Source organism: Bos indicus, chromosome 13 (assembly GCF_029378745.1).
Source record: "Bos indicus isolate NIAB-ARS_2022 breed Sahiwal x Tharparkar chromosome 13, NIAB-ARS_B.indTharparkar_mat_pri_1.0, whole genome shotgun sequence".
NCBI lineage: Eukaryota > Metazoa > Chordata > Mammalia > Artiodactyla > Bovidae > Bos > Bos indicus.
Genome location: NC_091772.1, coordinates 17,321,326 through 17,343,298, shown reverse-complemented (window position 1 = coordinate 17,343,298; position 21,973 = coordinate 17,321,326). Strand labels below are relative to the sequence as shown.

General features: G+C 48.2%; 1 protein-coding gene across 1 annotated transcript in view; it reads left to right on the top strand.

Annotated features, from left to right (window-relative positions):
* Positions 1–96: 96 nt before the first annotated feature.
* FBH1 (F-box DNA helicase 1) overlaps positions 97–21,973 on the top strand; it is a 37,359-nt gene continuing 15,482 nt past the window's right edge. Inside the window, exons 1-13 of the mRNA XM_070801984.1 lie at positions 97–269; positions 10,077–10,229; positions 10,540–11,141; positions 14,398–14,528; positions 14,635–14,770; positions 16,789–16,979; positions 17,416–17,508; positions 18,227–18,321; positions 19,077–19,245; positions 19,875–20,097; positions 20,752–20,839; positions 20,922–21,008; positions 21,807–21,943. Of these exons, the coding sequence (XP_070658085.1) occupies position 269; positions 10,077–10,229; positions 10,540–11,141; positions 14,398–14,528; positions 14,635–14,770; positions 16,789–16,979; positions 17,416–17,508; positions 18,227–18,321; positions 19,077–19,245; positions 19,875–20,097; positions 20,752–20,839; positions 20,922–21,008; positions 21,807–21,943 (2,106 nt within the window). The 5' untranslated portion in view covers positions 97–268. The remainder of the gene's footprint in view (positions 270–10,076; positions 10,230–10,539; positions 11,142–14,397; positions 14,529–14,634; positions 14,771–16,788; positions 16,980–17,415; positions 17,509–18,226; positions 18,322–19,076; positions 19,246–19,874; positions 20,098–20,751; positions 20,840–20,921; positions 21,009–21,806; positions 21,944–21,973) is intronic.

Sequence of the window (21,973 nt, the reverse complement as noted above, 5' to 3'; positions counted from 1 at the left end):
CTGCTAGCGGTAGCGCGGTTGAGCGTCCCGATTGGCCGCCGCAGCAGTCCGTCAAGTGCACCCTTCCTCTTGCGTGCTTCAATTGGTCGGGGATGCATTCCGTCAGCGTCGGCGGCGGGCTCTTCGCGGCCCTGCGGCGGCGGCGGAGCTGGTGGAGGAAGTCCACGGCCTGCAAGGGCTCCCACTGCCCCTGGGAAGCCGCGACCCGGAGCCCGGGTGGCCCGGGACCTGAGGCGGCGGCGGCGGGAGCCCCGATGCGGATCGCCATAGTGAGTGAGGCCGCCGGCGTGGTGGGGGCGCGGACGGGCCCGGTCGCGTGGACGTTGAGTCTCTGGGGTCTTTAGCGGGTCTGGTCTCTGCGAGGTATGGTCCTCCGGGGTGTTGGAGCGCGGACTGGGGCCAGGGCGGATGAGAGAGCGGCAGGCCGGGGCGCTGTCGGTGATGTGGGCGTCGCCGGAACGTGGCCTCGGCCGTGGGCAGCCAACATTTCCTGCTGCTCAGCTGTTTTGACCTTGGGCGAGTCATTTTGTGGCATCCTTTTGCCTTTTGCATTTGCAGTTGCCCTCCCCCTAACCTCAATATTGGGAAAACTGGGGTAATGTAAGGGGGGCTGGAGCTGGTGGAGAGTCTGTGAGTTCCGAGCAAGCTGTGCGGGGTGGTGGCGGACGTGAGGGTCGGTGTTGACTTCTCTACCTGATCTTCCGAGGTGCTCGTCGTTTAACCCTCCTGGTGTTTTCTGTTCCTTCCGATGGAAAGTGGGAGCAGCTCTGCTTTTCAGGCCTGGAATCGTTATACTTTGCATCTTGTATCGCACTGTGGTTTACAAAATACTTTACGTTAGTTACCTCATCCGCAAACAAGCCTGTAAGGCCTCATGGTAACCCACTCATGGCAGGTGGGGAAATTGAGGCCTGAAGAAGTTAGAGATTTTCCCATGGGAGGATAAAGATCTCTGGAAGGAAGGATGGTAGCTGCCAGTGGGGGCCTGCTCTCGTGCCTGGTATCTGCTCAAATAAGGAAGATAAAATGGAGAAAGATCTCTGACATGAAAGCAAGCTCATTTTGCTCATGAGCGGATTGAATTTGATTAACTGAGTAGTAAGAATAGTCCTTGGAGACAGAATCAGGTCCGGTATCAGCTTTACCAAAGTTATTGTTCCCTTCTGTCTCACCACTTCAATTAAAAAAAGAGGAAGGCATGAAAGTTCTTTAAGTTCACTAAGTTTTAGGAAATGCCAGGGGTTGTTCTTACTGCAGCCGTTGGTATTGGTGCAAGTGCTTGAAGTTGCGATATCTGGTAGCTCCACACACTTTTTACTGCTAACCTTCCCCTGCCACCACCCGCTCCATCCTTATTACCAGTTGACTCCCTGGAGAAGGGAAAGGCTACCCACTCCAATATTCTGGCCTGGAGAATTCCATGATTCAGTATTCTGGCCTGAAGAATTCCATGGACTGTGTAGTCCATGAGGTCGCAAAGAGCCGGACATGGCTGAGCAACTTTCACTTCACTTGCAGTTTCCACCTTTTCTTGGGTTAAGCCTCCAGTTTCCTTGCTTTTAAAATCAAAACACGTATTTGCAGTATAGAACAGAATATTTTAAATTCAGATGATTGGTTATTTAACTGGTGTCTTACAGGCAGTTCTCCTCCTGTATTCTTCTTTTTTTTTAAAAAAGAGTATTTTATTTACTAATTTGGCTGCACCAGGTCTTCGTTGTGGCATGCAGGATCTAGTGCCCTGACCAGGGATCGAACCCGACCTCTGCATTGGGAGTGTGGTGTCTCAGCCACAGGACCACCAGAGAAGCCCCGCTTCTGTCTTCTTTAGGAACTTATTTTGGCCTGTATCCCCCTTTCAGCAACCAGAGGACAGTGTATGTGGATCTATTCACAGCACCTGAGATTGTCTAGAGCAAAAGCTTGCTGTTCAGGGGACAGGTCTTGACAATATGCTTGCGGAAGTAGATGTTCTGGGGTCTTACTGGTTTCCCCATTTGTCTGCTTGGCCCTTTTGTGCAGGTGTGTGGAGATTGTGGTGTGCCCTGTAGTAATTCGTTTCTCCTGTGGCTTGCCTTGGCATCACTGCTACTTGGCTATCCTCTTTCCTTTTCCTCTCTTCTTTTTTCCTGGTTCTGTTGCATTCCGCAGTTGTCATCAGAGGGTGTCCTGATGGGTTGACATATTTTGTGGCCTCTGAGTGTGCGAACACTAGACTCTTGTTCATAGACTTAGAGCTCTGATTTCAGATTTGTTGTCATCCTCTCTCTCTGCTTATTGTCCCCCTCTGTCCTTCCTAAGCTGATTGTACTTAAAGATTGTGAGTTCTGTTTTCATCGGTCTGTGGAATCGTCTGCTCTTAGAGCATCTCACCAAAGCACCTCCAATCTTCTGTCTCCAGCTATCACTTACAGATGTTTTGAGGGCTAGTTTCCTAGCAATGGCACCCAGTACTCTTGCCTGGAAAATCCCATGGATGGAGGAGCCTGGTGGGCTGCAGTCCATGGGGTCGCTAAGAGTCAGACACGACTGAGCAACTTCACTTTCACTTTTCACTTTCATGCATTGGAGAAGGAAATGGCAACCCACTCCAGTATTCTTGCCTGGAGAATCCCAGGGACGGGGGAGCCTGTTGGGCTGCCGTCTGTGGGGTCGCACAGAGTCGGACACGACTGAAGTGACTTAGCAGTTAGCAGTTCCTATTTCAAAATACCTCCTGGAGCTTAACTTGTCACTCGACAGATAATTTGAAAACAAAACAAGCAAGCATTTTCAAAACTGAAAACTTTCATTCTCCCTTGACTCCTGGAAGAAATGATTAAAATGCAAGCACGATTACTTCTTTACATGTGGTTAATGCTGTTATCACTGAGATCTGGCTAGCAATATCAGTTGCCTTTGTTGTTTTTTCTCTTCTGATCTCTCCAGTGTTGGTCTTCACTTTCCCTTCTCCCTTTGTTTGCCACCGCTGCCCTCAGTCCTTGACCAACTCTTGCCTCTGTTAGTAGAGTGACTTTCTGCTTTGTTTCCATGACAGTCTGCATGTTTACTCATCCTCTGCCTGCCTCCAGAGTTCCCATTCTAAGGTGTAAATTTGACCAGGCATTGACCCTGCTTAGAAAAGTGAGATAATTCTCTGAGTCCCTCTAAGATAAAGTCCCAGTTCATTAGCATTATACTTGAGGGCCTTTGTACTCTGTGTTTTGCAGATTCCCTTTTCATTCTCCTGAGCCTCTCCGTGTGTTGAAACCCGACTTCCACCACTCCACTGCCATGCGTTTCTTTTGTGTTCCTGGATCCTGCTCACCTTGTGAGGCTGATCTCTTCATAAAGCCTTTTTCATCATTCCTAACTGGTCACTTGTCTTCACTCCCATAGCATTTCATAAGTGCGTTTGTGTAGCACCTGTCATGCCTTATGTATAGTAACTTGTGTGTGTTTTGAGAGCTACCTTGTGGACAGGTGAAATCATTCATTTTTAAATCTGCAGTGTCTCAAGTAGCATGTGACCCCAGAGATGCCAAGAGAGGGAGCCCTTGAGATGTTTTTCATGAACCTGGGGCATCATAGGTATTTACACATGGTTGTGGGATGGAATTGACAATAGAAAAAGCCTTTCAAATCTTTAGAAATACAGTCTAGTCCGTACATTTTCTTGTTTTTCCTTTCTTTCTCCATTCCTGAAACACACATAGGGAAAAAAGCTCTCTCCATTCTTGCTTGCTATAGTAAGTGGTTGCTGTTCCATGAGAGAAGCAGGTATTTGTAGGCATCAGAGAACCTAATTGGGGACCTCTGAGAGTAGGCCTTTGGGTTTGTAGGGAAAGAGGGACTTGGCTCTACATTGAGAGCAAGTCCTTGGAGGAGCTAGCACTTTTGCTTCTCGTACAGCTCAAACTTCCAATGAATTCAAAAATATTTAGAGCTTTTTCCATTTTGAGTGTATAGTATTTAGTGATGTCATGTTTACACTTTCCTGATGGGCATCCCTGGTGGCTCAGACAGTCAAGAATCTGCCTGTATTGCAGGAGACGCAGGTTCGATCCCTGGGTCAGGAGGATCCCCTGGAAGGAGGGCATGGCTACACACTCCAGTATTTTTGCTTGAAGAATTCCACGGACAGAAGAGCCTGGTGGGCTCCAGTCCTTGGGGTGGCAATGAGTCAGACACGACTGAAGGATTAACACTTCCGCTCTCCTTACACTTACGTTTTCTAAGTACTGGAAGTTGGAGCTTTGGTTATGATGTTCCACAGTGGTTTCTAAAAAAGGGACAGAGAGTTTAAACCTGAGGGTTTTAGAAGCTGCTTTGAATCTTTCTGTTGGATTTGGAAGGGAGAATATTATCTTTTTTTTTTTTTTTTTGGCCACACAGCGTGTGGGATCTTAGTTCCCTGACCAGGGATCAAACCTGCATCCCCTGTAGTGGAAGCAAGCATGGAGTCTTAACCACTGGGCCACCAGGGAAGTCCTGAGAATATTACCTTCCATAGAGAGAACTCTGGACTTGAGGAGTCAGAAGGCCTAAGTTGTATCACCTACAACTGTTGTGATTTCAGGCAAGTTTTCCCTGAGCCCCAATTTCATCGTGGCACAATCACAGGGTTATGCAGAAGTCAGATGAATTTGTGAAAGAACATCAAAACCTATGAAGCTCGTTGGCACACTGAGATAGTGTAGGATATCAAAACCGAAGAAGACAACCTCAGCTTCTCCAGAGGGCAGTGCCGTAGTTGGTACATTTGTTCATTTCATTCATTCATTCGTTTCATTAATATTTATGGAGCAGTGGGTGTTGGGTGCCTTTCTCCTCCCTCCCACCCAACTGTAAAGCTTTCATTTGGGGGCAGAAGACATGTTGATACACACCTAAACAGTGGTTTGAAAGTGAAAGTCGCTCAGTTGTGTCCGACTCTTTGCGACCCTATGGACTATACAGTCCATGGGATTCTCCAGGCCAGAATACTGAAGTGGGTAGCCTTTCCCTTCTCCAGGGGATCTTTCCAACCCAGGGACTGAACCCAGGTCTCCCACATCGCGGGTGTATTCTTCACCCCTAAGCCACAAGGGAAGCCCAAGAAGTTCTTCCTGACCCAGGAATGAACTGGGGTCTCCTGCATTGTTGGTGGATTCTTTACCAACTGAGCTATCAGGGAATGTGTTAATAAAACATATAATAGTAATAACACCAGTCTGTATGTGAACAACTCGTGTTAAGTACATAGTTGTACAAGTAATTGTTGCATATGTCTCAGACACATACAGGGTGGTTTCATTGCTGCACAGCCCTGCCTGGGTTGAATGAATACTTTCTGTCTCACTGAGGTTGGGGACCACCACCATGCACGCTGCTGAGATTGGGTTCTTAGATCTCCCAGGGCACATTTGACCTGTGAAGTACCCAACTCCTGGTAACAACAGGCCTGCCGCAGCGCACCTCCACTGTCTCGCCAGAAACAGGAGGGTGTCGCTCGACCTGCACGGAGCCTCTCTGAGAAGGGCAAGAGGCTTGTGGGAGCGAATGGGATGAGGTTGGGTTCCTCTTAATTGGTGAAACCTCCCAGTGCACCTCTTGTTAGGAGCTGTTGCTCTCGTCAGGCCCCTGTGCCGGAGAGTTACCTTGATTTTCCTTTTTCACATTTTTATTTAATAATCTTTCTCTCCAGGCACTAATTGTAGGCACTTATTATCTTCTGTATTGGTCTGTAACCTGCACATCTTGGAGGCCTGTTTGGTATAAATTCTGATTAACGAAGGTTAGGAATGCAAAAAAGTGACTTGGTGTCAATTTCAGGTGACCCTGGAATGGTTAGGGTGGGCATGACCTCAGTAACAAGCAGATCCAAACACACAGTGACCTCAGGACTCCAGCTAGCAGTTTCAGGTGTGTGTGTGTGTGTGTGTGTGTGTGTGTTGTGGGGGTGAACTCTGGTGGTTTAGGCACTAAGTCATGTCTGACTCTTTGCAACCCCATGGTCTGTAGTCCACGAGGCTCCTCTGTCTGTGGGATTTCCCAGGCAAGAGTACTGGAATGGGTTGCCATTTCCTTCTCCAGGGAATCTTCCCAACCCAGGGATCGAGCTCAGGTCTTCTGCATTGTAGGCAGATTCTTTACCAGCTGAGCCACCACGGAAGGAAGCACTGGTGCTCTTTAAAGCAGTAATCCAAGGACCCAGGCTGTTGGAGGGTCTTCCTTTTTGAACGTGTGGCCTCCAGGTTTCCCTGGGGTCACCTTCCTGTTCCCTGGACGGGACTAGAGTGCAGAGGAAGGGGCAGGAGAGGCTTTACGGGCCAGGCCTGGGAGAGGTGCACACTCCTCCACGTGTTCCCTGGGGCCCCAACTCCCAGCACCACAGGGAGGCATGGACCAGCCATGTGCTGAGGAGGGAGGGGACGGGCTGACTTCACCACGAAACCAGGAGCACCCTGTTCCGCTACTTGTCTTATAAAACGTCTTGCAATCGGGAGGATGAGAAAATGAAGCCAGGCGGATTCCAGCAGAATTGAGGCTTCCTAGCATGTACTTGTGGAGAAGGCAATGGCACCCCACTCCAGTACTCTTGCCTGGAAAATCCCATGGATGGAGGAGCCTGGTAGGCTGTAGTCCATGGGGTCACTGAGAGTTGGACACAACTGAGCGACTTCACTTTCACTTTTCACTTTCATGCATTGGAGAAGGAAATGGCAACCCACTCCAGTGTTCTTGCCTGGAGAATCCCAGGGATGAGGGAGCCTAGTGGGCTGCCGTCTATGGGGTCGCACAGAGTCGGACACGACTGAAGCAACTTAGCAGCAGCAGCAGCAGCATGTACTTCTCATTCAGTCAGCACTGGAGTAGCTGTGATTTACGGAGTGTCATGCTGAATGCTTTGAGGAAGAAGTCGAGGGGACGTGTTCCCTGCCTTCTCAGGGCTGGGGGTGTCTCGTGCATGTTTATTGATGATCAGTATAGTAATGATTGTTCCAGGGGGCTGAGGAGAATCTAGTCTTTGGCTGTGCGCTTGACCTGGGGGTGCAGTGGGGTGATGACGGTCATCAGGGTGAAGAGTACAGTGATTGGCAGAGGGCTCCAGGTACTCACCACTTGGGAGTCAGACACAAGGACTGGGACCCACACTTGCAGTGCCAGTGGTCTGCCAAGCAGAGTGGGGTGGTGGTGGGGCGACTCTAGAAACGGGGGCCTAGCAGTGGAGGACCTATGAGACGTCTCGCTATAAGAGAGCCATCACAGGAATAGCAGCATGGGATGGGCAAAATCTTGTTTGACAAATGGTTTTCCTGCCTTCCCAGTGTTTTCCTGTCGTGACATAAGGGATATGACACTGTGGTCAGCTCTAGAGGCACTGGTGCCCACTGCCGCCTGGAGACGATTCTGCTGGACCCTTCTGGGGCCTCGCGTAGTTTGGAAAGCCCACCAGCAAGTGTCATGTCTCTCCATCCCTCTTAATGGTACACTTTCATCACAGTGCACTTTAGCTGCTTCCTGAAGAATCACAAACATCTTCTAATAAGTGCGCTTGAAGTGCCATGCAGAGAACACCTGCTGTTTGGAGGAGGGGACCTCACGAGGTCTGGGGACTCAGGGAAGGAAGGGGTAGCATTTGAGCATCCTTATTCTGGTAAAGTTAGGTTTAAGCTGCTGATTTTAAAATATATTAACAAGGCTAGAAGCTGGTTGGAATTTTACTATAGTAATTTTAAATAATTTCACAAGAACACTGATGCTGTTAGAACATAGCATCTTTTAAGAGGCTCATCATGGCATGGTCCACGTGTGATTCTGAGCTGATGGGCTGTGTCAGCCTTCCTGTGGGTGTCGCTAGGTGCTTCCGTCTGTCTGGTTGGAACCGTGTGACTGTGGTGGTTGGAACCGTGTGACTGTGGTGTGAACTCGTGGTGGTTGGAACCGTGTGACTGTGGTGTGAACTCCGTGTGTCAACTTCTCAGGGTCCTCGTTGTGACTGGACTGTGAGTGATCGCATAGAGGAAGCCTCCCCGCTCCACATCTGAGTGCATCACACAGCCTCAGCCGCCTTGCTAACCCCGAGACGGTGGCAGGGGCCCCGGCTCCCACACAGTCACCTGAGACTGCTACAGGACAGAGAAACGAGCTGGAGTCCTGAGGTCACTGTGTGTTTGGATCTGCTTGTTACTGAGGTCATGCCCACCCTAACCATTCCAGGGTCACCTGAAATTGACACCAAGTCAACGTTTTATGCAATCACATCTAAGCTTTGTTCAAGAGAATAAGCAGATGGGTGAATTTGTGTTGGGTTTTATAGTTTGACAAGTCTTTGGGGGTGTGTTTTCTCATTTAATCATTATAGCACCCCTGAACCTTCAAGAAGCTAAGTGACTGGGGTCCTCCTGCGGCATTTTAACTCTGAATTCAGGTAGTTAAAAGGTCTCTCTAGCATACTTTCAGAGGGCCTTATCGAGCTATTTTTGTGTGGAGAAATAATTTTCTATAAGTCTTGAAATATCCACGAAGTTTTTTTTAAAACTTCTGTTCAGTTCAGTCTCTCAGTCGTGTCCGACTCTGTGACCCCACACCAGGCCTCCCTGTCCATCACCAACTCCCAGAGTTCACTCAGACTCACGTCCATCGAGTCAGTGATGCCATCCAGCCATCTCATCCTCTGGCGTCCCCTTCTCCTCCTGCCCCCAATCCCTCCCAGCATCAGAGTCTTTTCCAATGAGTCAACTCTTCGCATGAGGTGGCCAAAGTACTGGAGTTGCAGCTTTAGCATCATTCCTTCCAAAGAAATCCCAGGGCTGATCTCCTTCAGAATGGACTGGTTGGATCTCCTTGCAGTCCAAGGGACTCTCAAGAGTCTTCTCCAACACCACAGTTCAAAAGCATCAATTCTTCGGTGCTCAGCCTTCTTCACAGTCCAACTCTCACATCCATACACTTCTGTTAAACCTTCAAAAAATGAATTGAAATTTTGAAGCATCATTTCTGAAGAAGCTATGGGCTGAGGGGGGTGGGTTATTGATTAATATAAATTATACCAGATACACGTATTAGTGTCTTGGTTTTAGATGTTTTCAGGGTTACAGGAAATGTTGAGTGGATTCTAACATGGGATGTTGCAGTTTACTCTAGAATGTTTTTAGGACCTCTGGCAGTATGGTGCTGGCAGGAAGTGGTTTCTGTGGGCCATCTGTAGAGGGTCACTTTAATTCTCTTGCATGTATTGTTCTCCTCTCTTACTGTTTTTTTAAAACATAACTATTCTTTTTTACAGTAGTGTAACTATTGTATTTAGAGATATCGGAGGGGTTAGATCGTAAATGTGATGATATGCAGAAACAGGAAGAGCATCAGCTAAATATGGAAAATATTTACCTGGCAGAAAATGCCTGACATAAACATAAATATGTCAGTACTCTCAAGACAGAACTCTGGGCACAGATGCTGTTGTGTTGCTGAGGGGGAATATGAAACCTCGTCCCATGAAGACGCTGAAGAGTGGTCTCAATTCTTTTCCTCTCGGGGGCCTTGCTGCCATCCTCGCACACCAGTGCTGAACGTTGGGGCCCTTGGGGGGTCGGGGGTGCACCCGGGGGCGGGTGGAGGCGCACAGGGGTGAGCTGCCCCTTGGGGAGCCCGCAGGGACTGTCCCCTTAGTGCCTTCTGCTTCTGCCATTTGGGGAAGCTGGTGTATTCAGGGGACAATGTCTGAGTTTATTTTTAAAAAGCTACAGCCAGCTCTTAAAATATTTATGGTTAATATGGGAATATACAGGGCCTGGGTTAAGTCAGCAAAAGATGACAGATCTCCGTTTGGGCAATAGTGGCAACTTTTCAAATGAGCGTTTCATGATCAGGGCTTCTAGAAAGCATGATAGGCGGAAAAGAAGGTTATTTTAGGATTCTAAAATCCTGAGGAGGAGATACTAAGAAACTATGAGATACTGAAAATCAATGGGAAAGTAGAGAAGATGGAAAGGGCTGGCTCGGGTGGTCCACAGTCACCAGATTCCTAAAAATTAAGTTTAATTTGCTGACTAGCTTGTAGAATTTGTGATAACTAACGAGTCCCATTTCTTCTGCCCTTTGGTACAAAACAGTGAGACGGTTTAAGCGGAAGCATCTTACAGCCATTGAGTGCCAACATCTCGCTCGGAGTCACTTGGCTGCGTCCCAGTCCTTTCAAAGATGGACAAGCAGAGACCCGAACCACGGTCTCTATCCTAGACCCAGAACCAAAAGAGGGGCCAGGGGTATGTCTTTCCCCCAAATACCCTGTGTTTCAGAATCTATAGTGTGTGTGGCCTTAGAGTATCTCAGTATTTGTAAATGTTGTTACTGTGATCTTACAGTCCTGTTGCAATAGTCTGACCATATGATAGAGCCTGATATAAATATTTTTTGTATTAAGCTTTATATGTAATCACTAGGCCAATAAATATATCCTTGTCTCTTTCCCGTTTTAAAATAGATAATTGAAAATTAGTTTGTCTCATTCAGGTCAGCGAAGGATCGTCAGTCATTCCTCGTTTCTCATGTGTTCTTTGTGGGTTCTCTGTCTAGGTCGAGGATGCCTGAGATACAGCCTTGACTTCTTCCTTGCTGGCCAGCAGCAGTGCACCAATGACATGGCCAAAAGCAATTCTGTGGGCCAGGACAGCTCTAAGGACTCAGAGGATGAAATGATCTTTGCGGCAGGGAGCCCCTGTGCCCTGCCTCCAGGGGGAGACGGAGAAGCCAGGCTGCACTCGTCAGGGTCCGCTTTGCCTGCAAGGAAGCGGTCTCTGTCCTTAGACGATGAGAGGAATCCGGCCCCAGGGACCAGTCCGTGGGATGGGGTGTCTAAGAAGACCCCATGGCATCACTCGTCCCCATCATGCACACGGCCCAGGGAAGCCAGGCCAGAAGCAGAGGTCGGGGTGGGGCAGCTCACCGTGCAGCCTGGAGAACCCAGCCAGGAGGTGGAGGACCTTGGTCCAGACCCTGTTCCTGACTCTCACTACGGGCTCCTTGGGACCTTGCCCTGCCAGGAGCCCCCGAGCCACATCTGCAGCCTGCCCAGCGAGGTCCTGAGGCACATCTTTGCTTTCCTGCCCGTGGAAGACCTCTATTGGAACCTGAGCTTGGTGTGCCGCCTCTGGAGGGAGGTCATCAGTGATCCGCTGGTATGGAACGCGCTCTTCGTTCTCTGATGTTTGCTCTAAATCTTCACGGATTCGCCTCACTTAACGCGTCCTCCTGACGATGGCATTTCTTCAGAAATGTTAGTGTCCGTTGTCCTCTAGAATCAAATCCCAACCCCTGGAGGCACCTGAGACCTTCCATGTGTGTCCCACCTTACTATTTATTCCAGGCTCACTGCTGACTTCTCTCCAGTCCACTCTGGTATTCTGTCCACAGCACGCGATGTGCTGCCTCTCAGCTGGGGACTGTGTGGTACTGCCCTTATGTGGATCTAATCTGCACCCCACAGCTGACCAGTCCAAAGAGCCCCTCATATCTCTGTTGACATCTCACTTCTTCCAGGCTGCACTCCAAGTAACTCCTCTTCCCACGGAAGGCACCCTCTCTCTTCCTTATTGCTATGATAGTGATATATACCTCTGTTCAAGCCTACGATGTTCTGCTATGATCTTAGAGAGCCTTCCTCCTTCATTTAACATTAGAGCACTGCTGGAGGGCTGGCTGTCCTGTTTGTGCATTCTCCACTGTGTGTTCCACTGTGTCTCACAATAGTTTACACGTATTAATAGGAGGTGATTGCTAAATGAGTGTTGCATGTAGTCACAGGAGTACCTTCTGAGAATGACACAGGGGCAACCCACACTCTCAGAAAGGATTTCCTGGTACTGTTAGCCCACAGCCCGTGCTTCCATTTGTTGTGTCATTATACTTCTTAGGTTCAGGTCTCCAGGAGGGCTAGGAGAATGTTCTGCTTAGCTAGTGTGTCCCTTAGACCAGCCATTGGGAATAAGCCAGAGGTAGAGTTTAACCTGGAGAAGGCAGTGGCAACCCACTCCAGTGTTCTTGCCTGGAAAATCCCAGGGACGGTAGAGCCTGGTGGGCTGCCGTCTATGGGGTCATGCAGAGTCAGACACGACTGAAGTGACTTAGCAGCAGCAGCAGAGTTTAATCCATTCTTCAAATGTGTGTGTTTAGTCACCCAGTTTCGTCCAACTCTTTGTGACCCCACGGATGTAACCCACCAGGCTTCTCTGTCCATGGGATTCTCCAGGCAAGGATACTGGAGTGGGTTGCCATGCCCTCCTCCAGGGGATCTTCCCAACCTAGGGATCGAACCCAAGTCTCCCACATTGCAGGCAGATTCTTTACCGAGTGAGAAGTTGAAAACCTTGGAGATGGAGGGCAAGGTGGATATGTTAAGAGTTAATACATTTCTCTTCCAAGCCCAAAGGATTTTGGAGGAAATTTCTCATCGCTCTTGCTCCATATTTTGCTTGGGGGTCTTGTCTCCTACCTTCAGACAAATATCTTTCTGTTTTTAGTTGTGAACTTTATTTTGGGTCAGTATTTCTGGGCATTTAATTAAGGTCTCTGGTGGGAAATGGGGATAAGTGAGGGTTCCTGCCATTCTGCTTGAGAAGATTTTGGGACGATATCACAGCTTATTCTTACATCTTAAAATGTTAGAACAATGCCCTTTTTATCATCACCAGCAATGACATGATGGTGTTACTTTCAGTGACCTTCTCACAGCTCTCATTTTCTTTTTATTTCTTGTGGTATCTTTGTCTGCCTTTGGTATAAGGTTATGCTGGCCTCAGAATAAGTCTGGGGTGCTCCCTCCTCTTCAGTTATTTTGAAGAATTTGAGGGGGATTGATACTACTTCTTTAAATGTTCAGTAGAATTTTTCAGTGAAGCAATCTAGTCCTGGGTGCTTCCTTTTTGGGAGGCTTGATTATTAATCCAGTCTCCTTACTCATTGGGCTTCCCTGGTGGCTCAGATGGTAAAGAGCCCATCTGCAATGAAGTTGACCCAGGTTTGATCCCTGGGTCGGGAAGATTCCCCTGGACCAGGAAATGGCAACCCACTCCAGTAGTCTTGCCTGGAAAATCCCATGGATGGAGGAGCCTGGCGGGCTCATTATTGATCTGTTCAGATTTTGTTTCTCCATGATTTGGTCTTGGTAGGTTATGTGTTCCTAGGGATTTATTCACTTCCTCTAGAGTGTCTGGTTGGTTGACCTGCAATTATTTGAAGTATTCTTATAGCCCTTCTTATTTCTGTGACATCAGTTGTACCATTGCTTTTTCATTTCTGATTTTGGTTATTTAAATCTTCCCTTTTTTCCATAATGTAGTTAATCATTGTCAATTTTGTTGATCTTTTAAAAAAAAACTCATTAGTTTTATTGATTTTCCCCCTATTTTTCTATTCTTTATTCCATTTATTTCTCCTCTATAGTCTCTCTTATTTCCTTCCTTCTGCTAGTTTTGGGTTTAGTTTGTTCTTTTTCTAGTTCCTTTAGGTGTAAATTTAGGTTGTTGATTTGTGGTCTTTTTTAATGTAAGTTTTGTAGCTATAAACTTAACTCTTAGCGTTGCTTGCATTTCATCTCATGCTAATTTCTTTGTGATTTCCCTTTGGACCCATTGGTTGCTTTGAAAATGTGTTGTTTAATTTTCTTGTATTTGTGGGTTTTCCAGTTTTCTTTCTGCTGCTAATTTCCAGTTTCATTCTGTAGTGATTGAAAAACATACTTTCTATAATTTCAGTCTTTTTAAATGGATTAAAACTTATTTCATGGCCACATACATGATCTATCCTGGACAGCGTTCTGTGTGTACTTGAGAAGATTGTATGCTGTGGTTGGGTAGAGTGTTCTTTATATGTCAGTTGGGTTCAATTGGTCTAGTGTTGTTTGTGCTACCTGTTCTTGAAAGTGGAGCATCAGAGTCTCTTGTTGTCTGTTTCTCTCTTCAGTTCTGCCCGTACGTGCTTCTTAGATTTAGGACGTTGATATTTGGTACATGTGTATTTATAATTGTTACAGCTCCTTGGTGAACTGACCCTTTTATTCTTATATACTCTTCTTCTTTGTCTCTCCTAAAATTTTTGACTCACAGTCTGTTTTGTTTACTATTAGTATAGCTGCAGCTCTCATGTTTAATCCGAGTTGAAACTCTGAGTCATTAGTGTCTTAACAGGCACTAGACTGTTTCAGACAGGAAAGCTGAAGCTCTAGCTCTCCCCAGATTCTGTAACAAATTGGTGTTGGAACCAAGAAACTGATACCCACCTTCTCGTTTTCGACTAGAATCTGTGTGATGTTTCTGCCCTTTTGTCCAGCTGTTGAGTTGTGAGCTGTAGTTGTTTTCTAAACAGCTGTCTATATATGTAGCCTGGTCTCTAATAGCGATTGCCTGCATGTCGTTTTGGATTTCTTAAACTATCTAGTTCATTCCTTGGAAAAAGCTGTACCACCGATACCTGATGAATGAAGAGCAAGCCGTCAGCAAGGTGGATGGCATCCTGTCGAGCTACGGCATAGAGAAGGAGTCGGACCTGTGTGTGCTGAACCTCATCCGGTAAGTCACCGTCCTGTGGGAGGAAGTGGGTTTCTGAAGTCCCTTCTGAGAGATCAGCACTTAATGGATCATTTCCCCATGGACACTGCTGTGAATGTCTTAACAGCTACACAGCCACCACGAAGTGCTCCCCGAGTGTGGACCCTGGACAGGCGTTGTGGAGTCTGAGGGATCACCTCCTCCTCCCCGAGGCAGAGGCCTGCGTGCGCCAACACCTCCCTGACCTCTGTGCTGCCCCTGCCGTACGTGAAGAGGCTGTGGGGAGGGCTGGGGAGGCGGCGCCTTTTCTCTTTGGAAGAGAATGTCTTGGTGGTCAGGTGTGGCTGAAGGTTGTTTTAGATTTATTTTAAAAATCTTCCTTAAATCTCTGCTTTGAAGCCTTAAGCTTTGTCATTGGTCCCATAGAGAAAGAAATGGCCACAGATTCTTTAATTTGGAAGGAATTTTAAAAAGCATTTCATCCAGTTTTCTATTCTATTGAGTAGTTTCAACAAAGGATGGTCACCTAGCCTCCAAACACTTTGATTTTAAGAGTTTCTTTACAAGGCAGCCCATTGTATTGGTGACAACTTGGGTTTTCTGAAAGTGAAAGTCTCTCAGTCACGTCCAACTCTTTGCGACCCCATGGATTATACAGTCCATGGAATTCTCTAGGCCAGAATATTGGAGTGGGTAGCCTTTCCCTTCCCCAGGTCGTCTTCCCAACCCATGGATTGAACCCAGGTCTCACGCATTGCAGTTGGATCCTTTACCAGCTGAGCCGCAAGGGAAGCCCAGAGAAATGACAGGCTTTGTACTGACACATGGTGAGTTACTGAGATGCTGGAAATAGTCCTCAGTGTCCTGACTCCATCTTCTGGAATTGTCATCTAGATCAAGGGTTCTTCTTAAATGTTCTCTTGGAAACCGCGTGCAACCCCAACCTTATTCTGCAACCAGTGGAAGGTTGAAAATCTAGCCCTGTGCATTTCTCTGCCTTTAGTGAAGTGGCTGTCGATGGTGGAGTGAGGTTTGTTTCACAGGACGGTTGTAGTGAGAAATGTGCAGAACTTTCCTTTCGTGGATATGTTTTTAACAGGGAGGCTTGCAAGGAGTTAGGAATAGTAGTATCTATTTTTGATATATCCATGTTAGTGAATGTTTTCTCAGACATTAATAAATGGAGCATACTGTGTCCATAATCATACACTTTGAATAATTTATTTACTATTTATTAAACTTAATATTTAATAAATATTTTAAAAAATTCTACCCATCTTTTCTTTTTTTTTTAAAAGTTTTTAAAATTTATTTGCCTGCATGGGGTCTTAGTTGCAGTATGTGGGATCTTTTAGTTGTGGTATGTGAACTCTTAGCTGTGTCATGGGGATCTGGTTCCGGATCAGGGACCAACCCCGGGCCCCTGCCATTGGGAGTGCGGAGTCTTAGCCACTGGACCACCAGGGAAGTTCCATTACTAAGTTATTAAATAATCGTAATGTAAAGTAAGTAGTAGATTAGCATTTCTTTTTAAAAATTTGGTTTTTAGGCTGTGCTGGGTCTGCACTGCTGCACGGGCTTTTCTTTATTTGCAGCAAGCAGGAGCTGCTCTCCCGTTGTGATGCTCAGGCCTCTCATTGCAGTGGCTTCTCTTGTGGCGCACAGGCTCGTGGGCTTAAATAGTTGCTGCTCACAGGCTGCAGGGTAGAGGCTCAGCAGTTGTGGCACACAGGCTTAGCTGCTCTGCGGCATGTGGGATCTTTCTGGATCAGGGATCAGACCCGTGTCTCCTGCATTGGCAAGTGGATTCCTTCCCACTGAGCCACCAGGGAAGGGCAATAGTAAATTAACATCTTCATGCCATTGAATTGTCAGCCTTGATTTCTCTGTAAAGACTGCTGTTTTCTTTTTACACGCCTTTTTGGCACATTTATTAGTAAGCTTGTTGGACTTGAGTGTCTGGACCTGAGAGCTCACACTGACCTGGGTGGGGAGAGTGTGGATTACCTCTGTGCAGGGTCTTATATATTAGGGACTTTATAAATATCATTCAGTCAACGGAAACTGGGAAGTCAGATCCAAAAGTGATGAGAAGAAAGGAATCCAGGGTAAGAGGAGACGTTCCTGTCGTTTCCCAAGTGTCATTTGGGAAGTTGGCCTCCTTTCAGAGGGTCTGTAGGAGACACGTGAACCCTGAGCCTAACTTTCCTCGTTGTCGTCCCGTGTGCTTCTCACCAACTGTTTCGGGTCTGCTCTCTCACCCCCCTGCCTCCCTCCTCAGGGCGTCAATGTGTGGGCCTTGGTGGCGGCCATCGTCCTCCTGTCCAGCAGCGTCAGCGACATCCAGCAGCTGCTCTTCTGCCTGCGGCGACCCAGCTCCACTGTGACCGTGCCGGACGTCACCGAGACCCTGTACTGCATCGCCGTGTTGCTGTATGCCATGCGGGAGAAGGGGATCAGCATCAGCAACCGGTACGGGCCCCGGGCGAGCTCCCCACCCACCGCGCCCTGGGTTCTCGGAGAGACCAGAGTGCGATGGTGCCAGCAAGCGAGCACACTCCAGGGACAGGAGGCGCTGTTCAGTCACGCAGCGTCCTGGGGCCGTGTGCGCACTCACGGCTGCGTCCTGTTCCCCAGAGAGCATGTGCCAGTCTCTCTGGCCCCTGCAGCCAGGCCTCTCTCCCAGAACATGCTCTCCAGATATTGACCTGCACTGCTGCTTACCATCAACATTGCAGCTAAAGACACCACAGCTCTTGGTATATTTAAGCCCTTTGCTTCTCTCTCTTTTTTTTTTTTTGTAAAATAATGGTACATATTTTCTTTTTTAGCAACAGGAGTCTGAGGAAAAATAATATACAGGTTGTGACTGAATATGAAAATCTCTAATCTCCTTTCTTCCTGTTAGGATTCACTACAACATTTTCTATTGCCTGTATCTTCAGGAGAATTCCTGTGCTCAGGCCTCAGGAGACAAAGAGGAACCGTCGGTCTGGCCGGGGTATGTCCGTCTGTAGATGTGTTGTAGTGTGTTGGCCCCTTTGATTCGTGACTGTCACACTTAAGGAGAAAAAGGGTTTTGTATTAAGCACTTTATTGAGTTATAGTTTACATTACATAAAAATCACCCATTTTAATTGTTAAATTCAGTAATTTTTAGTAGATTTACTGAATGTTCAGCTAACATCATAATCTAGTTTTAGAACGTTTTGACCACTCTAAAGGACCACCCTCTCCTTTTTCTCTTTTCCTTAAAGAAGAGAACATTCTTTTTTAAAAATAATTTTATTTTTTAAATTTTTGGCTCTGTTGGGTCTTCACTGCTGCACAGGCTTTTCTCTAGCTGCAGTGAGCAGGATCTACTCCTTAGTTACGATGTGCAGGCTTCTCACTGTGGTGCCTTCTCTTGTGGAACCACGGGCTCTAGGCACTTAGTAGTTGTGACTTGCAGGCTCTAGAGCGCAGGCTTGACAGTTGTGGCTGATAGGCTTGGTTGCTCCATGGCATGTGGGATCTTCCAGGACCGGAGCGTGTACTTGTCTCTCCTGCATTGGCAGGTGGATTCTTATCCACTGCGCCACCAGGAAAGTCCCTTCTTCTTTTTTTTCCTCGTTAAATTTTATTCATTCCATTTGGTTTCCTATTGGGTTTTTGGTAGTCTATCCCCTGATCTTTTCAATTCCTTGCTCTTTTCCTAATTTCTCTTCTGTAATGATTAGAAAGAAAACAACCATCCAGCTGACACATGAACAACAGCTGATCCTAAGCCATAAGATGGAGCCTCTCCAGGTGGTGAAAATAATGGCATTTGCAGGTAAGGGGCTGCCGCTCCTGAAGGCCTCTCGTCGTTGCCTCCCCCTTCCCTCTACCTGCTGGAGTATCTTACCATCACCTGCTATTCCCCTGCTGCAATTAAATCATCTAAAAAGCAGTTGTCAAGGAATAATTGCGTTTTCTTACCACTCCAGCGAGCATCCACCCTGGAGTTCCTGGGGGCAGATGGTCCATAGTTTGTGGGATTGACCCAGCCTGTCACGTGTCATCGTGTCTGTTCACACACGGGTGGCTGTGAGGCAGCAGGTCATGTGACTGTCTTATTCAGACAACGTCAGGAGCTCCTGGCTTTCTGTAGGGTGAAACCTAGAAGGGCTTCTACCTTCTAATTCTAACCTGCATCCCCAGAGGTGTGGTCCAGTGTTTTGCCTCGACCAGCTAATTGTCCTAGCTGGCTCCCAAAGTACTTGGTCACTCTTTGTCTGACCTTTGCTCACAGTGCTTTTTCTCCCTGTGTGTTACATGCACACGGTTGAGGAGCAGACTAAAGTTCAAGGAAATCAATGGCCCCTCGCTAGAGCAGCTGGGGCTGCGACCCCAACCTAGGTGGCTCTGTCTCAACTCTGCTGCTCCCTTCACTGCTTGGCTTTTAGTTCTTATCTGTGGAGTGGAGAACTTGCCACTCTTGGGTCCCAGGCCGGTGGCAAGATAAGCATGGGGAGATCCTGATTAGAGTCCCATTGGAGCAGTTCTTCCTGGTCAGAGAGTGACCTCCCTTCCTCTTGGCATCTCCAGGCACCGGGAAGACCTCCACGCTGGTCAAGTATGCTGAGAAGTGGTCTCAGAGCAGGTTTCTATACGTGACCTTCAACAAGAGTATTGCCAAGCAGGCGGAGCGCGTCTTCCCCAGCAACGTCATCTGCAAGACCTTCCACTCCATGGCCTATGGTCACATCGGGCGCAAGTGAGCATCACGGTGCCGCTTTCAGATTACAGTCAGCGCACCGCAGTGATGGGAAAACGTAGTGCCTTATCTCTGTTTACAGGCAGGGAATATAAGGAAAGATTTAGTGATTTATACTTTTACCCCAGAGAGATACATTGTCAACTGAGGGAGGCATGCTCGTGTCTCTGGAGTTGAGGCACAGGTCAGACGACAATGTCTGAAGTCCCAGGTGCCACCAGCCTGGTTGATCAGTTCAGGTTCTACTTGGAAGTGGGAGGGGAGAGGATGAGGGGCGCTAGACCCAGGCTCCAGGGCCTCTGAGCCGCGCCCCATGGGATGAGAAGGCTGCAGGGAGGTTCAAGGTCCTCCCGGGGCCTCCTGGAGTTGGGGCCAAACCATGAAACAGCAGTGTCTGCTGTGAGCCCCTTTGTCTCCTGAGTTATTAGATCTGAATTCTGGAAAGCCTAGAGGAGCCCTTTCTGGTCCTGCAGGGGCCTCACTCAGCCCCTCGCTGGTTTCCTTACCTGGAGGAGCCACTGCCAGCAACCTGATGATGTCATTTGGAGAGAAGGTAGGGAGGCCTGGGGGCGCACAAGTCCTGTGTGGCCAGGAAGGCCGACCCTGTGCCCTCGGGACGTGCGTTGCAGGTACCAGTTGAAGAAGAAGCTGAATCTCTTCAAGTTAACCCCCTTCATGGTCAACTCCGTCCTCACTGAAGGGAAGGGTGGCTTCATCAGGGCCAAGCTCGTGTGCAAGACTCTGGAAAACTTCTTCGCCTCGGCTGATGAGGAGCTGACAATCGACCATGTGCCCATCTGGTGCAAAAACACCCAGGGGCAACGAGTCATGGTGGAACAGAGCGAAAAGCTGGTGAGCGGCTCAGTCTCCCTGGAGTTAAGGCTTGGGAGGTTGAGGGCGTGACCTGGGGTCGTGTCCCAGCCTTTGGTGTCTTCAGAACTGCTGGCGGGAGGCAGAGGCGGAGGCAGGCCACAGGCGGGTGTGGCAGCAGGGTGTCCACGGTCTTCTGTGAAGTGTGGTCCTCTCCCGTGGTCCTCAGCCTGGCCTGCACTGCATCAACAGGGCTCAGTCATTGATCACTGTTTTTTTTCCCTCACTCCCACTGCACAGCATGTGGGATCCTAATTCCCTGACTGGGGATCTAGCATGTGCTCCATGGAGTGGAAGCACAGAGCCCTCATCTCCAGACTGCTAGGGAAGTCCCTGGTCACTCTCCTTATGAATTATAATCACCATGGGTCATAAATCTAGAGGAATCATCCAGCCCCTCCTGGTTCGTTGGATGCTGTGCTCCCTGAGAGATGCTCTGCCGCTGGGTGTGGTCCAGCCCTGGCTGCTTGCTGGCTGGGTGCCTGATGGTGTCACGAGGCCCTCATGCAGCCAGGGGAGGTCAGGGAGGGGCCGCCACTCACCATGTGCTGGAGCCTTCTCTCTGACCCCTGCTCACACGTGAACCCCATATTTCTGGGCCCTGACCTTGGCGTCACCGTGTCACTTGCTTTCTAGAACGGAGTCCTCGAAGCGAGCCGGCTTTGGGACAACATGCGAAAGTTGGGCGAGTGCAGGGAGGAGGCTTACCATATGACGCACGATGGTACGCATGGGCCTGTCCTGACCCCTGACCCCACGTGGACCCACCTCACCCCGTGTTCTGACCCTTCTGCCCCTTCTCCTAGGCTACTTGAAACTCTGGCAGCTCAGCAAGCCCCTGCTGGCCTCTTTTGATGCCATCTTTGTGGACGAGGCCCAGGACTGCACCCCAGGTGATAAAGCATTCGGGACACCAGTAGTTTCAAACACATAGAAACTGCATCACGCATGTGTCAGAGGACATATATGCAGTGAGTCCGTGGTTCTTATCTGTAGTAGGAGAAGGGGTGTCTGATGCTTAGTCACTCTGAAATCCTTTACTCTTTGATTCCAGATTTCAACAGTCTCTGCCCTCACCTCCACCCAAAGGAGACTTATTTTTCTCTAAATATTTTGCTTGGGTTATTCTTAAAATATTGGCTGAGCATAAGTCATCACATTATTAGGACAAAGACTCACGCCGAAGGGAAAAGGTAGTCAATTCAGAATGAAAAAGGTTTTTTTTTTCCTAGTGGCTGATAGAAAATAATGTGACTTGGTAGGTTATCCTTAGGCCCCAAGTTATTATATTAAAGAGGATAATTTGCATCATTTTATATTTGCCTCTGTGATTTCTTAGACACAGTCGCATGTTCAGGAGTAAAAATAATCTGCATTCATAGGATTAGAAACTGTCTGTTATAAGCTTGTTTCTTCAGGACTTCTGGATGGTTCGTGGTTAGGACACTGCAGGGGACGCGGGTTCAATTCCTGGTCAGGAACTGAGATCTCACATGCCTCGCAGCATGTCCAGAAATAAATACATGAATGAAAATTGTTTCCTTGGACTGAGTGCATGTGCCCTGCAGGGAAGGATGCCTTGCCACCCAGTGTGCAAGTGTTCTCGCCCTCTGCTGTCTTCCGTTTGGTTTCTTTTTGCTGTGTGGGTGGGCCTTGCATCAGAGCGCTTACTTGCCCCTTCTGGATTGCAGCCATCATGAACATCGTTCTGTCTCAGCCCTGTGGGAAGATCTTCGTGGGAGACCCCCACCAGCAGATCTACACCTTCCGCGGCGCCGTGAATGCTCTGTTCACGGTCCCTCACACACACGTCTTCTATCTCACACAGGTAAGACTCTTCTTTGCTTCCCAGCCCCCA